Raw genomic sequence first — 17,146 nt, 5'->3', positions numbered from 1 at the left:
TTGTTGAATGTTTACACAACAATCACAATCACCCTGGATATAATCTCACCATGAAGCATACCATCTGCACATCCTGTTTAATATAAATAAAAATAGGCACCTGTTGCTTCACTTAAATGATGGATTTGAAATCAAAATCAAGCAGCCTAGATATTGCATCATGTGCTGTAGCTACAATAGACATTTTGACAGGTAAAAAACACACCTGACGGTAATCATAGAAATTGTGGATGTTTCTTTTAGGCGTTACTGTGCGCCGGGCGTTCTGTACAGTTAACGTCATGCTGAAACAGTAGTATGGTATTCTGTACAGTTAAAGGGATAGTTCACTCAAAAACATTGTTATTGTCACATTCCTATAAAGCCAATAATTTGACCAGCGGTTCCGTACCAGCAGAACCGCTTATTCGTATTATGAAAGACTGTTTTCCACACCTGGAGAAGTATGGAGATTTGGGTGAAAAGTCTCAAAAATAGCAGATCTACAAGCTCATAGCGCGGCACTCGGTGCCGCGCTATGAGCTTGTAGATCTGCTGTTTTTTGAGCAGCCAAAGAAATCTTAGAATGACACAGACGCGTTCCCGGTCGTCATGGATTAAGTAGTAGAGTACTTGAGTAAAGGGCACTTTAGTTACTCTTTCCACAGCCCTGGTTGCCTCTTACCCTGCGTGCCAGGCCCAGGGCGATGTAGGAGTTCTCTCCTTCGCTGGTGATCTCCAGCTCGTAGTAGTGGCAGTGAGTGCCCAGCGGGCGCCGGGCCTGGGCCAAGCCCACGTCAGCGATGCTCTTCCCTTTGCCCACGTACTCCAGCAGCTGAAAGGAAGCCAAAATGACACACATGATCACGTACTGTACACACACTGTCATTAACACATTAACTGCCGGGAATTCATTAACTAATTAATTAAATCAGCCACTGCCAGCGTTTTTACTCATCTTTTGAGACATACATATTTCTTTTCAACTCACTGAGTGCCATTGACGTGTTTCACGTGTTTTACCGCAATGGCACAACGTGCCAATGACGTGTTTGACGTGTTTTTTAAAGAAAATGTAAAATAAAACGTTCAGAACCCAAGATATCATTTGAAGATGTGCTGCTCCATTCACTTCTTGTTTAACTTATTACTGAAAAAGGCTGTATCTCGGCTCCTGAGCACTTTTTTTTACTATGTATTTTTGGCTGGCAAAATGTTTAAAAACATCAGATCTACAAGCTCACAACGCGTCGCATCGCTTTTGGAAAAAAAACATTCAGAACCCAAGATATCAATATATGAAGATTTGCTGCTCCATTCACTTCTTGTTTAACTTATTACTGAAAAAGGCTGTATCTCGGCTCCTGAGCACTTTTTTTTACTATGTATTTTTGGCTGGCAAAATGTTTAAAAACATCAGATCTACAAGCTCACAACGCGTCGCATCGCTTTTGGAAAAAAACGTTCAGAACCCAAGATATCAATATATGAATATTTGCTGCTACATTCACTTCTTGTTTAACTTATTACTGAAAAAGGCTGTATCTCGGCTCCTGAGCACTTTATTTTTACTATGTATTTTTGGCTGGCAAAATGTTTAAAAATAGCAGATCTACAAGCTCACAACACGTCGCATCGCTTTTGGAAAAAACGTTCAGAACCCAAGATATCATCATTTGAAGATTTGCTGCTCCATTTACTTCTTGTTTAACTTATTACTGAAAAGGGCTGTATCTCGGCTCCTGAGCACTTTACTTTTACCATGTACCATTTTTGGCTGGAACAGTTTGCAATTATCTTTTTATTTCATTGGCACTGAATGAGTTAATAACGATGTAAATATCAGATGTCTGGGAGGAAAGACGAAGGTCTCTTCTTTCATCCATTTTTAGAATGTGTGATTTCCGGGTGTATTCTTCCTCAGGAGTCATAGGATCACTGACAAGGTTGCGGAAGAGCACCCTCTATTGTAATCACTGACATCACCAAATGACGTCTAATAGACGTCAATGGTGGTCAGTGTGTTAAGCAACAGATTGCAACAGATTGACCACAATGCTTAACTTTGTATGTCTTACTCAGGGATACAACCCGGGCCAGGTGCCCAGGCTGCATGAGGGCCAACATTAGTTTATTACAGGAGTTTTGTAGATCAGCAATCAGTTAAGTGTTGGAAAGTGTCTGTTGTCAAAAATCTTCTGTTGAATGGGCGGTGGGTACGCCGTTGTCGAACGCCGACCGAGCAAGCTCGTCAGCTTTGTTTCGATGCTTCCCTACTAGGGATGGGACGATGTGAAAATTACATGTCACGATTATTATTATTATTATTAACAATATTATCGCGATAATCGAAATATACTTAAAAACTTAAAATGGCACTACCACATGAACCCCCAGCATCCCTATTCTGGGGGGAACGGTTGCCAAAATTAGCCGATCTACAAGCTCGCAACGCGTTGTGAGCTTGTAGATCTGCTATTTTTGGAAATTGTACTGAATTTGCAGCTCAACAAAAGCTAATAGTGTATGATGGAGGACACTTTCACGATAACTTAAATCTCTGATAACTTAAAAATCTCACAATCTCTTTGTGAGCGTTTTTTATCGTGATTACAATAACTTGCGACCGTCGCATAGCAGCGGGCTTGTTGTTGGAAAAAAAAACATCAAGCCATAGGAGCACCATAGTAGCCGTCTGTCTGTCTGTCTGTCTGTATGGGCTCTCAGGTGCATTCAGCAACTATTTTTCACACCTTCCAAACTGACTGATCTCCCTACTGCCAGCAGTCTGTAGTAAATCTGTATAGTAGTCTGTTTGGTGGAGAGCTACCTTTCCAGTGCAATAACAAGACAATGGCAGATTTGTGGGAGAAATGGAGGGTTATTAGAAATGCAGGAGGTATGCAGGTTACTGCCCTGTGGCGACCCAGCTGCCTCCCCTCCCCTCCCTCCTCTTTCAACTCAGAAATAGGTTTAGTTGTGTCTCCCCATCCAGTCACTCCTCCTCCTCCTTCTCCCAGACTCATAAATCTCCATCACTGTGCTGTCAGATGCAGGAAGGAGGAGAACCAGAGAACAGGAGGATGACACATTTGTCCTTGGGGCAAAAAGCCATGTTTTACTGGTGATGAGAGTGGATATCACTTCATATCGTCTACTAGTTACTATGTATATATGGAGGACCTTACCTTTACCAACTGACTACTTTTTACTGCCTTATTCTCACCTTTTAAGACCGGGAAAGCGTCTGTGTAACCACTTTATCCATAATTTATACTTCGGCTATTCAAAAATAGCAGATATACAAGTTGGTAGATCTGCTATTTTTGACAAATCTTGAACATTTTGTGCAAATACTTGAACATGTATATATTGTTTAAAGGGAACATTTTTTTACTCAAATCTTTGATTCTGGGGGTTCCTGGAACAACATTTTTTGAGATGGGGGTCCGCGGCCAAATACATATAATATTCGGGGTCCTTGACATGAAAAAGTGAGCGTGTAGACCAGGGGTCTTCAACAGGGGGTCCGGGACCCCTAGGGGGTCCTCAGAGTTACTACAGGGGGTCCGCCAAATCTTTGTGTGATATGATTTCTCTTTTTTACCTTAACCACTTGAACCCTAACATCCCTTTTCTGAGGAGAAATTTATAGCCAAAAATAGCCGATCTACAAGCTCACAACGCCTCGCAGCGCGAGGCGTTGTGAGCTTGTAGATCGGCTATTTTTGGCTAAGAGGTATAGGTGTAGAGGGAAAAAAGAGCTGTTTAAAAAAGTTTAATCTGAAACACAATGTTATACAATATAGTGGGGGTCCCTGCTTCATCTCTCTCTCAGCTAGGGGGTCCTTGGCCTGAAAACGTTGAAGACCCCTGGTGTAGACCACTGTTTCCACTGGGGTAAATATGCACCCTTTTTGTTTTGTTTACTATGATCCCTGGCACAGAATATCTTTTAGATGGGGGGGTCCGCGGGCAAAATACATATCAATTTGGGGGGTCCTTGACATGAAAACAAAGCTTTGAGAACCCCAGTGAACTTACGGTGCCGGTCACTTTGACGTCATGGAGACGAGCCCAGTCGTCTTCGTGGCTGTCTACGATCATCAGCCCGTCGTCCTCCTCCGTCAGCCACTCCGCCTGCAGGTCCAGCTGAACCTCCTCTCCGATGGAGAGCATGCCCACCGCGGGGAACAGAGCGCCCGGCGCCGCCATCTCCACGTTGCCCACCTGAGACGACAATAATAAGGCAAAATTAAACACGTCATCCATTAAAACCGGGAACGCATGGGCACGGTAGCGCTGTCGCCTCACAGCTAGAAGGTCCTGGGTTCGATTCCCGCCAGGGATGCTGTGGGCGCTGGGGGCGTGTCCTCTCCTCCGCGTCATCAGTGCCCACACCCTAGGTGGGGTTGGTGAAAGAGCCTTTCTGTGTGTGGAGTTTGCATGTTCTCCCCGTGTTCTCTAGGGTAGGTACCCTCACAACAAACATGCAGTAATCCTGGTCCCTATACTGTACTGTGCTACACTATACACTATATCAGGGGTCTTCAACGTTTTCAGGCCAAGGACCCCCTAGCTGAGAGAGAGATGAAGCAGGGACCCCCTCTATATTGTATAAAATTGTGTTTCAGATAAACGTTTGCTGCTCTTTTTCCCCGCTACACCTATAACTCTATAGATCTTAGCCGATCTACAAGCTCACAACGCCTCGCGCTGCGAGGCGTTGTGAGCTTGTAGATCTGCTATTTTTGGCTAAAGTTCTCCTTAGAAAAGGGATGCTAGGGTTCAAGTGGTTCATGTAAAAAAAAAAGAAAAAATCATATCACACAAAGATTTGGCGGACCCCCTGTAGTAACTCTGAGGACCCCCTAGGGGTCCCGGACCCCCTGTTGAAGACCCCTGCACTATATACACGATACTATACTCTATAATGTACTGTACTACAAGCTCATAGCGCTGCACTGGGTGCCGCGCTATGAGCTTGTAGATCTGCTATTTTTGAAGAGTCAAAGAAATTTAAAATGACTGTGTATGTGTTCCGGGATTGAAAGGGAGGAAATGAGAAACTTACCTCCTTGCCGTTCTTGGTGAAGAACACAGTGATCTGGCCTTCTTCAAACGTGTCTCTGTAGATCCCACAGCCGATCCGGTCCCCTTGGTTACACTTTGGCCCGAACTGCTGTCCCACGCTCTTACCGTTGTATAGCCTGAAAGGAAGAGGAGAGGTGTGTGAGCTTACATTTCATATCGATATTGTATGGATATCATGACACGAGACGAGGTATCGTCGTAGAATTGCGATATGGAAAAGGTATTGTCTTTTCCAATGGCTTCAACAACCTATGCCTTATTTTGTAGTTACAAAAAACTATAAAAAATGACAAAAATAAGATAGCCGATGTGCAAGCTCACACCACCCTGTGCAACATTGTTTTCTCACTCAACAGTAGAAAAAAACACGGTCGAGGCAGATGACCGCCCACCCTAGAGCCGGGGGTCTGCCTGACGTTTCTTCCGCAGTTAAGTTGCCACTGTTGCAAAATTGCTTGCTCAGGGTGGGACAATGTGGGGTCTCTGCTCTACCACCGGCTTCGAATGCTATCAATGCATTGAATGGGAGATTATCACGTTTTATCAGACCATTGAATGGGCGAAGTAGGCGAGCTACTGTCTACCCCGCGATTTGTCAGACCATTCATTGGGCGTAATCAGGAGCTACTGACCTACCGACGGAGGCGGAGCAGTCCCCACAACAATATTTACGATTCTGTGCGTATCGGTACATAACTCGAACGGCGCTGAGTAGGCACAGGCGAGCGTCGCACCACTCAGGACGGCAACTCGGTCGCCTTAGCTCCCTCGGTGGCCCGTCGCGGGGCTCCAGCTCGCCTGAGACTGCGCGCCTCCGTCATGGTCCGAAACCAAAACAACCAAAACCAAAACCGAAACTGAAGTATTTAAGTCATCTCCGTCGGTAGGTCAGTAGCTCCTGATTACGCCCAATGAATGGTCTGATAAATCGCGGGGTAGCTAGTAGGTCGCCTACTTCGCCCATTCAATGGTCTGATAGAACGTGATAATCTCCCATTCTATGCATTGATAGCATCCGAATCAGGTGGCTCTACATGTAAAGTGTCTCGAGACACCTTGCTGTGATTTGACACCTTAATAAAATGTAATTGCATTGAAAACCCTTGAAGTAGAGTGGGTCGCTGTGCTACTCTGAGGAGCCCGCCCATTTATACTGGCGCCTTGTGAACATTTACATTAATCATCACAGTGCGATATTATCGTCATCATATCGATATTGAGGTATTTGGACAAAAAAAATAAGAATACATCGTCCAGCTGCCCTGCCCTCAATGTCTGCTGTACAACCAGAGATACAGTATATACTTATTCACAGTAATTTATTTATATGGTAATAAAAAAAAGCCACATACTTGCCGTCGTCAGCATGATAAGCTACTGAACGAGGGAGCCAGCCTGGCTGATGGTCCAGCTTGTAGTGCAGAGGAACCAGACCCACAGCGATCATCCCCCTCACCCCCGTGTCCCTGATCGTCACCTGGATAAATGACACATTGTTACATTATCACCTGGATAAATGACACATGTTGTTACATTATCACCTGGATAAATGAGTCATTTATCCAGGTGATAATGTAGCAACAATGTGTCATTTAAAATGACACATTGTTGCTACATTATCACCTGGATAAATGACACATTGTTGTTATTATTATCACTGTCTCATTAACAGAAAAGTTTCATGATGTCTAAACTTCGATTTGCACTTGAACTGGAGTTCTGCCTGATTTTGATAGTCTTTATTTATTTTTTAATCTTGATAAATTGTATTATAAACTGAAGTTCTGTGAAACATGAATGCCCATGTACATTTGCTAAATGCCCCTGGTTTAAATATTACAGACATTACCCCCCCCCCCTTTGGAATCCCTATACGTAACTATACCTTTCAATCCGGGAACCAAGTTTTTCAGAAAACTTAGGTCAGGATTTAGACAGCGTTTTTAGAATCGGCCTCAGGTCTAAATGGGTTCAAACAGATTTTTTCTAGTTATTCTTTTTGCTTAGTTTTCCTAACCAACATGATAGTTTTCCTAAACTATCATGTTGTAAACAAAATATTTGTGAAGGGATATGATGAACCGCCATTACACATTTCTTTCCAAATACGGCACTGCGTCCGCAGTCCGCACCACCACGTGTTCGGAAGTGAAAACAACGACCATACAGCGACGTGTTGGCTCGCCGCCCTGGTGTTTATTTCTGACATGACATCACCCTGGAGACTGGGAGCAAACGGAGCATGATGGCCTTCATCCATCCAGTACACCGAGGAGGAGGAGGAGGAGGAGGAGGAGGAGGAGGAGGAGGAGAGAGGAAACATGAAGTCCGTTCTCATGACCTCACCGCCTGTCTTCCTCCTGAGGCTATGAAAGAACACGCTTCTCTCTGAAAGGCCTCTCAGATCAAACTGCTGATAAAACGCGGTGTAGCACGCATTCACACATGTGTGACCATGTGTGCCCTAACCCATTAAGACCGGGAATGCATCTGTGTGTCATTTTTTGGATTCTTTTGGCTTTTCAAAAACTCAAATTTTGAATTTTTGCAAAATCTTTGAATATATATATTTTTTAAAGCGAACATTTGTAACTCAAATTGTATTGCTTCTGGGGATTTCACAAATGTCTTTTTTTTAAATGTATGTTGCTAAAATATCAGTGGTTCTTAAACTTTTTCATGTCAAGGACCTCCCAAAATTACATGTATTTGGCCGCGGATCCCCATCTGAAAACATTGTGTTGCAGGGGAAACCCCCCAGACGCAAAGATTTGAGTTAAAAATGTATACATTCAAAGATTTGAACACATTTTCACAATTTAGAAATAAATAAAATAGCAGATCTACAAGCTCATAGCGCGGCACCGAGTGCCGCGCTATGAGCTTGTATATCTGCTATTTTTGCATAGCCCATAGAAATCTTAAAATGACACAGATGCGTTCCCGGCGGTCTTAATGGGCTAAAGATAGATAGAGGTTTTAGAGGTGAGCTCAGTACAGAAACCTCTGCTTCCTATAAACAAAAAGATGCCGGTCTGGGTCTGGTCTGGGTCTGGTCTGGATGGAATGGAATGGAATGGATGGCCACCTTTTTGGACAAAATGTCCAAAGGTTGTTCAGACTGGAACCGTCTGCCCAGTTACCCTTAAGGCAGAGCCCCGTGTTCTCAGCCTTAAAAAGGACAATTAATCCATTATGGCCGGGGAATAGCATCTGTGTCATTTTAAGATTTCTTTGGCTATTCAAAATTAGCAGCTATACAAGCTCAAAATCGTGAAAATGTGTACAAATCTTTGAGCGAACATTTTTAGCTCAAATCTTTCCTTCTGGGGATTCAACGAATGTCTTCTAAATCCTAAAGGCGGTTACACACCGGCGAATATGCGAATATACGCAAAATTCGGACTCGTTCTGAATAATTAAAAGACGCTTTTTCGCTTTGCTTTTTCGCTCCATGTAAGCTTGCATTGACTTTATAAGGTTTTTTTTTAAAAACGTATTATTCGCATGAAAAAATCGCCCCGGTGTGTAAGGACCTTAACAGTTTTTCTTTTGAAAAAACATATGTTGCTATAATATCAGTGGTTCTCAAACTTTCTCATGTCAAGAAGACCCCCAAAATGATATGTATTTGGCCACGGACCCCCATCTGAAAATATTTTTGCTTTCCCCTCCGCCAGAAGCAAAGGTTTGAGTTACAAATGTTCGCTTCTAAAAACAATATATGCATTCAAAGAAAAAAAAGATTGGTAAATTAACGCTCAACTTGATCATACTACAGTGTCACACAAAAAAGCATCAAAAGCAGCAGATCTACAAGCTCAAAACACGACGCGTTTTGAGCTTGTAGATCTGCTGCTTTTGATACTTTAGAATTCTAATCCTGAAAAGTAACAGTTTTGAACACGTGAGGTTTTCCACCCGACAGAGACGATATGTAGTAACATGTAACACGCGTGTACATGATGTTTAGAACATTGGCATCACATGCAGGTGAGTAAATAAACGTAAAGGCACTTTGTTCAAGAGCTGATGAAGGCCAGAAGGGCCCAAAGGAAGCGCATTGTTTCCTGTGATTTGCTGCTGAGATGCATTAATCCATTAAAGGGACCAGGAACGCATCTGTGTCATTTTAACATTTCTTTGGCTATTCAAAAATAGCGCTGCACTGAGTTTTTAATCATGGAATGTTTGTGCAAATATATATAATATATATCTTATATATATACATGTTTGCCGCGCTATGAGCTTGTAGATCTGCTATTTTTGAAAAATCGTGAATATTTGTGCAAATCTTTGAATATAAATATATTTGTAACTCAAATCTTTGCTTCTGGGGGGGTCCCTTGAACAACATATTTTACAAATGTTTGCTTTTTAAAAATATATACTTAAAGATTTGCACAAATTTTCACGATAAAAAAAAATAGCAGACATACAAGCTCATAGCTCGGCACTCGGTGCCGCGCTATGAGCTTGTATATCTGCTATTTTTTAATAGCCAAAGAAATCTAAAATGACACGGATGCGTTCCCGGTCTTAAAGGGTTAGTTAAATGGATTAGAAAATTATCTAATCTAGAGTTTAATGGAAAACCCTGAAAATGTATCAGACATCACATCATCATAATATGTTACAGTACCTCAAAATAGCGGTTTCTTTTTGATAACGCCACGCCAGACACAAAACAGCCAACTTCATCTGACTTCCCTTGATACCTACAGATGATCAGAAAAGCAAACAAAACAAATATATAAACTAAAGCAGGTGAGATATTTCAGATACTGATCTGTTCTTTATACCCAGCCTGAAGTCAGGTAATCACAGAGACATATCAGCTGTTATCATCATTATTATTATTATTAGAATCAGAATCAAACTTTATTGTCACATCACATCACAAGTAATATTATATAGGCATGTAACGATTTACCGTAGATCGATTAAAATCGATTTAAACTGGTGACAATTTAAATAAAAAATGTATTGCGATGCAAACACATTGGGTGGCAAAACCGTGAATCTACGGTTTTGCAAAAAGTGACGCTGAGTGCCAAAACCGGGAATCTACTTGAAATCAATCTTTTAGTTTTTTTCCACAAGGGGGGGGGGGCTAGCGCAGATCTGGAATCACCCACGGTGACTCTGAGACTGAAGGGACAGATGGATCACCGTGCCAAAAACAACTGGCTCCCGTCCGCTCCCATTCTATCTCCTTGCAAAAAAACTCCATATTTCCTTAACTTTTTACGGTGGGGAAAACCACTAATTTTCGATCCGAGATCAGTCCGCCATGGTGACTTGCGTGAGAGATGTTATTGTTCCAGGCATTAGCCAGGACCACCCACCGTCGTGCACGCATATATTATTTTACAATCGGGTGCTCGTCGTGGAGTCTGCAGCTGTAAACAGCGTAGCGTTACAAACGATGAGATCTCTGGCACTCAACGTCACTTTTTAATACAACTCGGGCACCGAATGTGTTAAGAGCAGGGGAAAAAAAAAAGAAAATACAGGATGTTTGTAAGAGAATTGCTTTAAAAAAATAGTTTTCACTCAGTCAAATAGTTGCTACTGTATTGAAAAGAGGATACGAGAAAACACAGTATTGTAAAAAGAAAAAAGAAGAAGAAAATACTGGATTTGTGGGGGAAAAAGAAAAAAAGCTTTTCGGACATTTGTCTGAAAAATTATTTTGCGTTTAAAAAAATCGTGAAAAATCGCATCGTGATTCAAATCGTATTACATGCCTAATATTATAGTATAGTAACAGAACTTTCACTCGTTCTGTGTACCTGAGTAAGTCTCCATCCTTCATCATCCTCCTGAAACGCTCCCGGAACCTGATGGCCCGCACCTCTCTCAGATCTCTGATTCGCCTCCTCCAGTTCATGAAGCGATAGTGCCGATTGATGTCATCCATTTTGTAATAGCATTACAATCTAGAGGGAGGAAGAAAACACAAAAAAAGATTAAAATCCATTTCATCATCATCATCGTGGCCTCGACTCAATGCCACCATTGACAGCCCTGGGATGACATAACGTTTTAACCCATTAAGACCGGGAACGCATCTGTGTGTCATTTTTAGATGTCTTTGGCTATTCACAAATAGCAGATCTACAAGCTCATAGCGCGGCACCGAGTGCCGCGCTATGAGCTTGTAGATCTGCTATTTTTGAAAAATCGTGAAAATGTGGGCAAATCTCTGTCTTCTAAATCCTAACAGGTTTTTGTTTTGGAAAAAAACGTATGTTGCTATAATGTCAGTGGTTCTCAAACTTTTTCATGTCAAGGACCCCCAAAATTATATGTATTTGGCCGTGGACCCCCCATCTCAAAAAATATAGTCCCAGGGACCCCCAGAAGCAAAGATTTGAGTTAAAAAGTGTTCAAATCTATATGTTCAAAGATTTGCAAAAAGATTCCACGATTTTTCAAAAATAGCAGATCTACAAGCTCATAGCCAAAGAAATCTAAAAATGACACACAGATGCGTTCCCGGTCTTAATGGGTTAACAGTAGACTTTGTGACGGGAGGACAGACAGAGGGAATGTTTCTGTGTGTTTTCCTGTATTCTCAAGCCAAGCATTAAATGCAAACTGACTGACTGAGCCCTTCCAGGCTGAATAGAGCTGTTTGGAGACAATATCACTTTTATTGTATTTTATTACGACTATAAAGAAGTTAAGCGAGTAGCCTTGGGAAACGACAGACAGTAGCCGAGCTAACCAAGACAGTAGGTCTGAAGCCTATCTCCTGTTTCTGTAGCGTGAGGCAGCTTGATGCATTTAATCCGGGAACGCATCTCTGTCATTTTAGATTTCTTTGGCTATTCAAAAAAAGCAGATATACAAGCACCGAGTGCCATGCTATGAGCTTGTAGATCTGCTATTTTTGAAAAATCTTGACAATTTGTGCAAATCTTTGACCATTTGTATCTACTCCACTACATCTCAGAGGCAAACATTGTACTTTTACTCCACTACAATTATTTGACAACTAGCTACTTTGTAGATTTTGATTATTATTACAAAGCATACATTAACCACTTCAGCCCTATATACATTTCAGCCATTTGAAAATAGCAGATCTACAATGCATCCACAATGCATCGCATTGTGAGCTTGTAGATCTGCTATTTTCAAAAGATTTCAATGTATTTTATACATTTGAAAACGTGTGAAATGGGACATTGTGCATAATGAGTACTTTCTACTTTTGATACCAATACTTTTGTACTTAGTGAAGTTAATTTTGAACTCCGGACTTTACTTTACAGAGTTTTTCTACATCGCAGTATCGATACTTTACTTAAGTAAAACATTTGAGTACTTTTTCCACTACTGTGCGTGACGCACAGAGGGTCAAGCACTGACTTTATGCTTCAAACATGGCCTCTTTCCAGGGGACTTCTGAGGGAGATGGAAGATTCACTGTAATGATATGTTTTTGTTTATCTTTGAATGCATGTTAAAAACTCCATGGTAATCTTTTGATGGCCTTGTTATTCCATTCAGCGACATTACCGCTATAAGCCTAAATGTAGACTTAATGAATTGTATGAACTGAAGGCAAATTAATCATTAGAAGGAGGAGGAGGAGGACAGCAGGAAACACCCAGAACATTTGAGTCGTCTCTCACAAAGCGCTTTTCTGCTGTAATAATGCAGCTGCCACCGTTTAAGCCTTTAAGACCTAAAGAAGCATCTGTGTCACTTTTTGATTTGAGCTAAAAAAGCACTATTTTACACTTTGGCTATTCAAAAATAGCAGATATACAAGCTCATAGCGCGGCACTGAGTGCTTGTAGATCTGCTATTTTTGAAAAATTGTAATTTTTTTGCAAATCTTGAGATTTGAGTTACAAAAGCGAACATTTGTAACTCAAATCTTTTCAACAGTTCAGATTCAACAGTTTTTAAAAAAAACGTATGTCGCCATAATATCGGTGGTTCTTTTTTCCCATGTCAAGGACCCCCAAAATGACCGGCCGCGGACCCCCATCTAAAAATATATGTTCCAGGGACCCCCGGAAGCAAAGATTCGAGTTAAAATGTTTTGCTTTAAAACAACATATATTCAAAGATTTGCACACAATTTCACGATTTTTCAAAAAATAGCAGATCTACAAGCTCGTAGCGCGGCACTCGGTGCCGCGCTATGAGCTTGTAGATCTGCTATTTTTTAAATAGCCAAAGTGTAAAATAATGCTTTTTTAGCTCAAATCAAAAAGTGACACAGATGCTTCTTCAGGTCTTAAAGGTTTAAGCCAACGTAATCTCTCATAATCTGTCAGCACCACCGCTGCCCCAAACGTGTAGTGTTGTTGTTAGTGTAGGAATAACCACAGAAGCAACCGGGAGGAAGAGGACTAAGAAAGGGGAGGAGCCAAAAAACGAGTTTCTGTTTTTCTACACAAAAAAGGAGGTGGTGCCCCCAGAGGCAAAAACAAAGGGGGAAAAATACATATTCTTTTACTTTTTTTGTACTGGGCTCCCAGATTGAAGCCAACATACTGTAGCAAGGGATGAGTGGATCATCAGTAATCCCTAATCAATAAATCACTACTCATGGGATTGGGGGATAAGTGGCGTGTATAAGGATAAGGATAATTCCTTTTAACAGGTCGTTCATGAAAGTCCTTGCGGTCTTGTTTCCAATGAGAACCTGTGAGCAATTAGGGGTTAAGAGTCTTGCTCAGGGACAAATTTCATTTCATCGACACATATGCTGACCTGGCCTGGAATCGAACCTGGGGCAACCAGGGCCTCTGGCTCCCTAGGCGGGCTCACTAACCATTCAGCTATGGCCGCCCCTCAATCAGATGTATCAGATGTTGTGAGGACCAATTACCCAGGGGAGATTTATTTTAATGCCTTTAACCCCATGTCCCGTTTATAGTAGTCTAACACTCCGCAACGTGACGCACGTTGTGAGCTTGTACATCTGTTTTATCGGCGAGTGACACCTTTTGTATAGAATAGAATAGTATCCACTCCTTGGGGTGTTTTTTGTGACTGTATATGTATACATATATATGCACATACGTGAAATTAGTCCTCTGCACTAACCCATCCTATAACTAGGAGCAGTGAGCAGCCATTCACTCGGGGAGCAATAAGGGGTTAAGAGTCTTGCTCAGGGACACACATTGACACAGTGCTGGCCTGGCCTGGAATGGTAGTACCGTACCTGGGACAACCAGGGGCTCTGGCTCCCCAGACAGGCTCACTAACCACTCAGCTATGGCCGTCCCCATTGTATGATGGCGTGTTAATTTTAAGCCAGGTCCGGGAACCCTAGGGGGTCCTCAGAGTTACTACAGGGGTTCCGCCAAATCGTTGTGTGATGGGGAACATTATAGCCGGAAAAAAAGCAGCTCTACAAGCCCACAACGCATCGCTCGGCTATTTTCGGAGAGTTGGTGTGTGTAGAGGGGGAAAAAGAGCAGACCACTCAAGTTGACTAAATATTGATAGTTTAAAAGTGTCTGAAGATACACATTAACCTGAATCTAACCATTTGGTCATTCTATGAAATCTATGAAAAAGTCTAATTTGCTAAAAATTACACCTTGGCTTACGAGCTTGTAGATCTGCTATTTTTGAAAAATTATGAAAATGTGTCCAAACACATGATTTGAGCTAAAAAGCATGTTGTATTTAAAAAGCATGTTGTATTTTGGACTGTATATATCATTCATTGTTAAGCTATGTCACTGCTTCTGCCCTTATTATAGTGTTGTGATTTAAACATGTCAACCTATATCCAAACAACAACCTATGCCTCACGTCGTTTAATATGAGCTCAGTGTTTTCACAAGATTTCACAAGATGATGTAGTATAAAAATAACTGCTATGATTTCATTTTAGAGGAAGTGTCTCATCATCATGTATTTTATAGAGTCTGACGTTTACTTCCATAGATATGGAGATGTCTAAATGGATAAAAATACATCTATGATATAGTCTTGAATTGATCTAGCCTTGGATCAAGACTATCATAGATGTATTTTATCCATTTATACATTTGCATATCTATGATAGTCTTGGGCTGCACCCCCCAGAGCGTCCTGGACTTTCCCCAGTTAAGTCCGTATTTCTCCAAACATGTACAAATGCAATATATAAAGGTGCTTAACCGGTAGCCATGGATGTTAACTCAACATTCGGAATCTGTGTTCAATGTATTAGTCCGTATTTTTCAATAGATATGCGTTTTAATCCCGTCTGTGGCCGAACGCTATTTTCCCCCTCGTTGACTTCCTTTTTAAATTGCGTGTAATACCGGCTTTCACCTGATGCGCCCGTCACTACCACCCATTGAGGAATACGTGGGAACTTCCGACAGAATCGGCCACATACGGGATTAAAACACAGATCTATTGAAAAATACGGGCTAATACAGTGAACAATGGTTCCGAATGTCGAGTTAACATTTGTGGCTACAGGGTCAGCCCTTTATATGTTGTTTCTGTACATGTACATGAGAAGTAAAGGCTTTCTGCTCGGATGTCCAGTGACTTTAAAGGGGTTAGAGACCAAGACTATCATAGATATACGAAAGTAAAAGTCATAGACTCGATCAAATACATCTATGATAGTCTTGAGACAAGGCTTGTACAAATCGGCTGTTTTCGGCGAGCGACAGCTGCGACACCGTCGTCCAAAGCATCAATTTAGCATCGACTAAAACGTGTGTGTGTGTTTGTTGCCTATTTATGGTTTCAAAACGTTCCAACAGAAATATGACGTGAATCAGTTCATCATCCTGTTATAAAAACTACACCGGGTCATTTTTAGCCTGGTTCCAGACAAATCGTGTGATATTGTCTGGCCACGCGAGGCTAGGTCATTTTTATAACACATTTTAGACAATACTAGCTGTAGAATACAACTCTCGTAGACGTATTTATGATTCTGACGTTTTCAATCTACTAGAGTTGTAGGGTTCACCCCCCATGGACACAGGGACTTTCAGTACTATGCCCCGTAGACAGTCCAAACATGTACAAATTGAAAATAAAGGTGCTTACCCCCACGCCCAAAATGTTAACTCTCGCTACGGGGTAGTAGTTTAATGTAATAATCCATATCTTTCAATAAAGAATTGTTTCAATGCCGTCTGTGGCCGAACGCCATTTTTTCACCCTCGTTTACTTCCTGTTTACATTGAGTGTCATTCCGGGTTTCACCAGATGGCGCGCGTCAATACCAACCATTGGGAACTTCCGACAGATTCGGCCACAGACGGCATTAAAACACTTCTTTGTTGAAAGATATGGATTATTACATTAAACTACTACCCCGTAGCGAGAGTTAACATTTGGGGCATAGGGGTAAGCACCTTTATTTTCCATGTGTACATGTTTGGCGTGTCTACGGGGTATAGTGCTGAAAGTACCTGTGTCCATGGGGGGTGAACCCTACAACTCTCGTAGATTGAAATCGTTCCAATCATAAATACGTCTACGAGAGTTGTATTCCACAGCTAACCGTAGCCTAAATATACACACATTTAGTTGAAAGTGTTCCCAAAAATATGAATGGAAACCTGTATTATTAATTTAGACGTCTTCACGTTTCATAAACAGCTTAATTTGGACGCAGATGGCTGAGACAGCTGAGCAATAATACATCATAAAATGAATATAATGAAGATTTATAATAATAATGTACCTTATAGTAAACATAGTCTTCGTGAGGCCCCGTGGTGATGAAGACAACATTCACTCTTTGTTTTCAAGTATTAAAACTTCTTCCACTTTTGTTTTTGTTTCCCAAAAAAATATAATAACGACGTTTGATCTTTTCTGGTTACTTTGTGTCCACTGCCGGACTCCGTCGCATTGATATACTTCCGTCAATTGACGGTGTCGCGCGTCGAAAACAGCGGATCTACAAGCCCACACCGCGTCGCTGCCACGACGCGCTGTGGGCTGGTAGATCTGCTGTTTTCGGGCCGCTCGAGGCTACGTCAAGTGACGGAGCACAAACGTCCGTCGGGTGGGCGGGAACATCGGAAGTCCCGCCTACCCCACCAATCAGATCAGAGGATTTACATTTTGT

At 41.7% G+C, this 17,146-nt stretch overlaps 1 protein-coding gene across 2 annotated transcripts in view; it reads right to left on the bottom strand.

Annotated features, from left to right (window-relative positions):
- Positions 1-16,890, bottom strand: part of LOC311049315 (SPRY domain-containing protein 3-like) — a 39,794-nt gene extending 22,904 nt beyond the window's left edge. For both annotated transcript variants that reach the window (XR_014601187.1, XM_084062864.1), the window contains exons 1-7: positions 16,757-16,890; positions 10,869-11,015; positions 9,716-9,791; positions 6,426-6,550; positions 5,054-5,189; positions 4,024-4,209; positions 665-814 (exon numbers count right to left, since the gene is read on the bottom strand). Coding sequence is in view for 1 of the 2 variants with exons in the window: in XM_084062864.1 (XP_083918990.1) it covers positions 665-814; positions 4,024-4,209; positions 5,054-5,189; positions 6,426-6,550; positions 9,716-9,791; positions 10,869-10,996 (801 nt within the window). In the remaining variant the exon portion in view is untranslated. The remainder of the gene's footprint in view (positions 1-664; positions 815-4,023; positions 4,210-5,053; positions 5,190-6,425; positions 6,551-9,715; positions 9,792-10,868; positions 11,016-16,756) is intronic.
- Positions 16,891-17,146: the final 256 nt, after the last annotated feature.

Source organism: Gymnoscopelus microlampas (assembly GCF_963454915.1).
Source record: "Gymnoscopelus microlampas genome assembly, chromosome: 7".
Classification (NCBI taxonomy): domain Eukaryota; kingdom Metazoa; phylum Chordata; class Actinopteri; order Myctophiformes; family Myctophidae; genus Gymnoscopelus; species Gymnoscopelus microlampas.
Note: the sequence above shows the minus strand (reverse complement) of the source record. Positions and strands in the feature narration are given on the sequence as shown.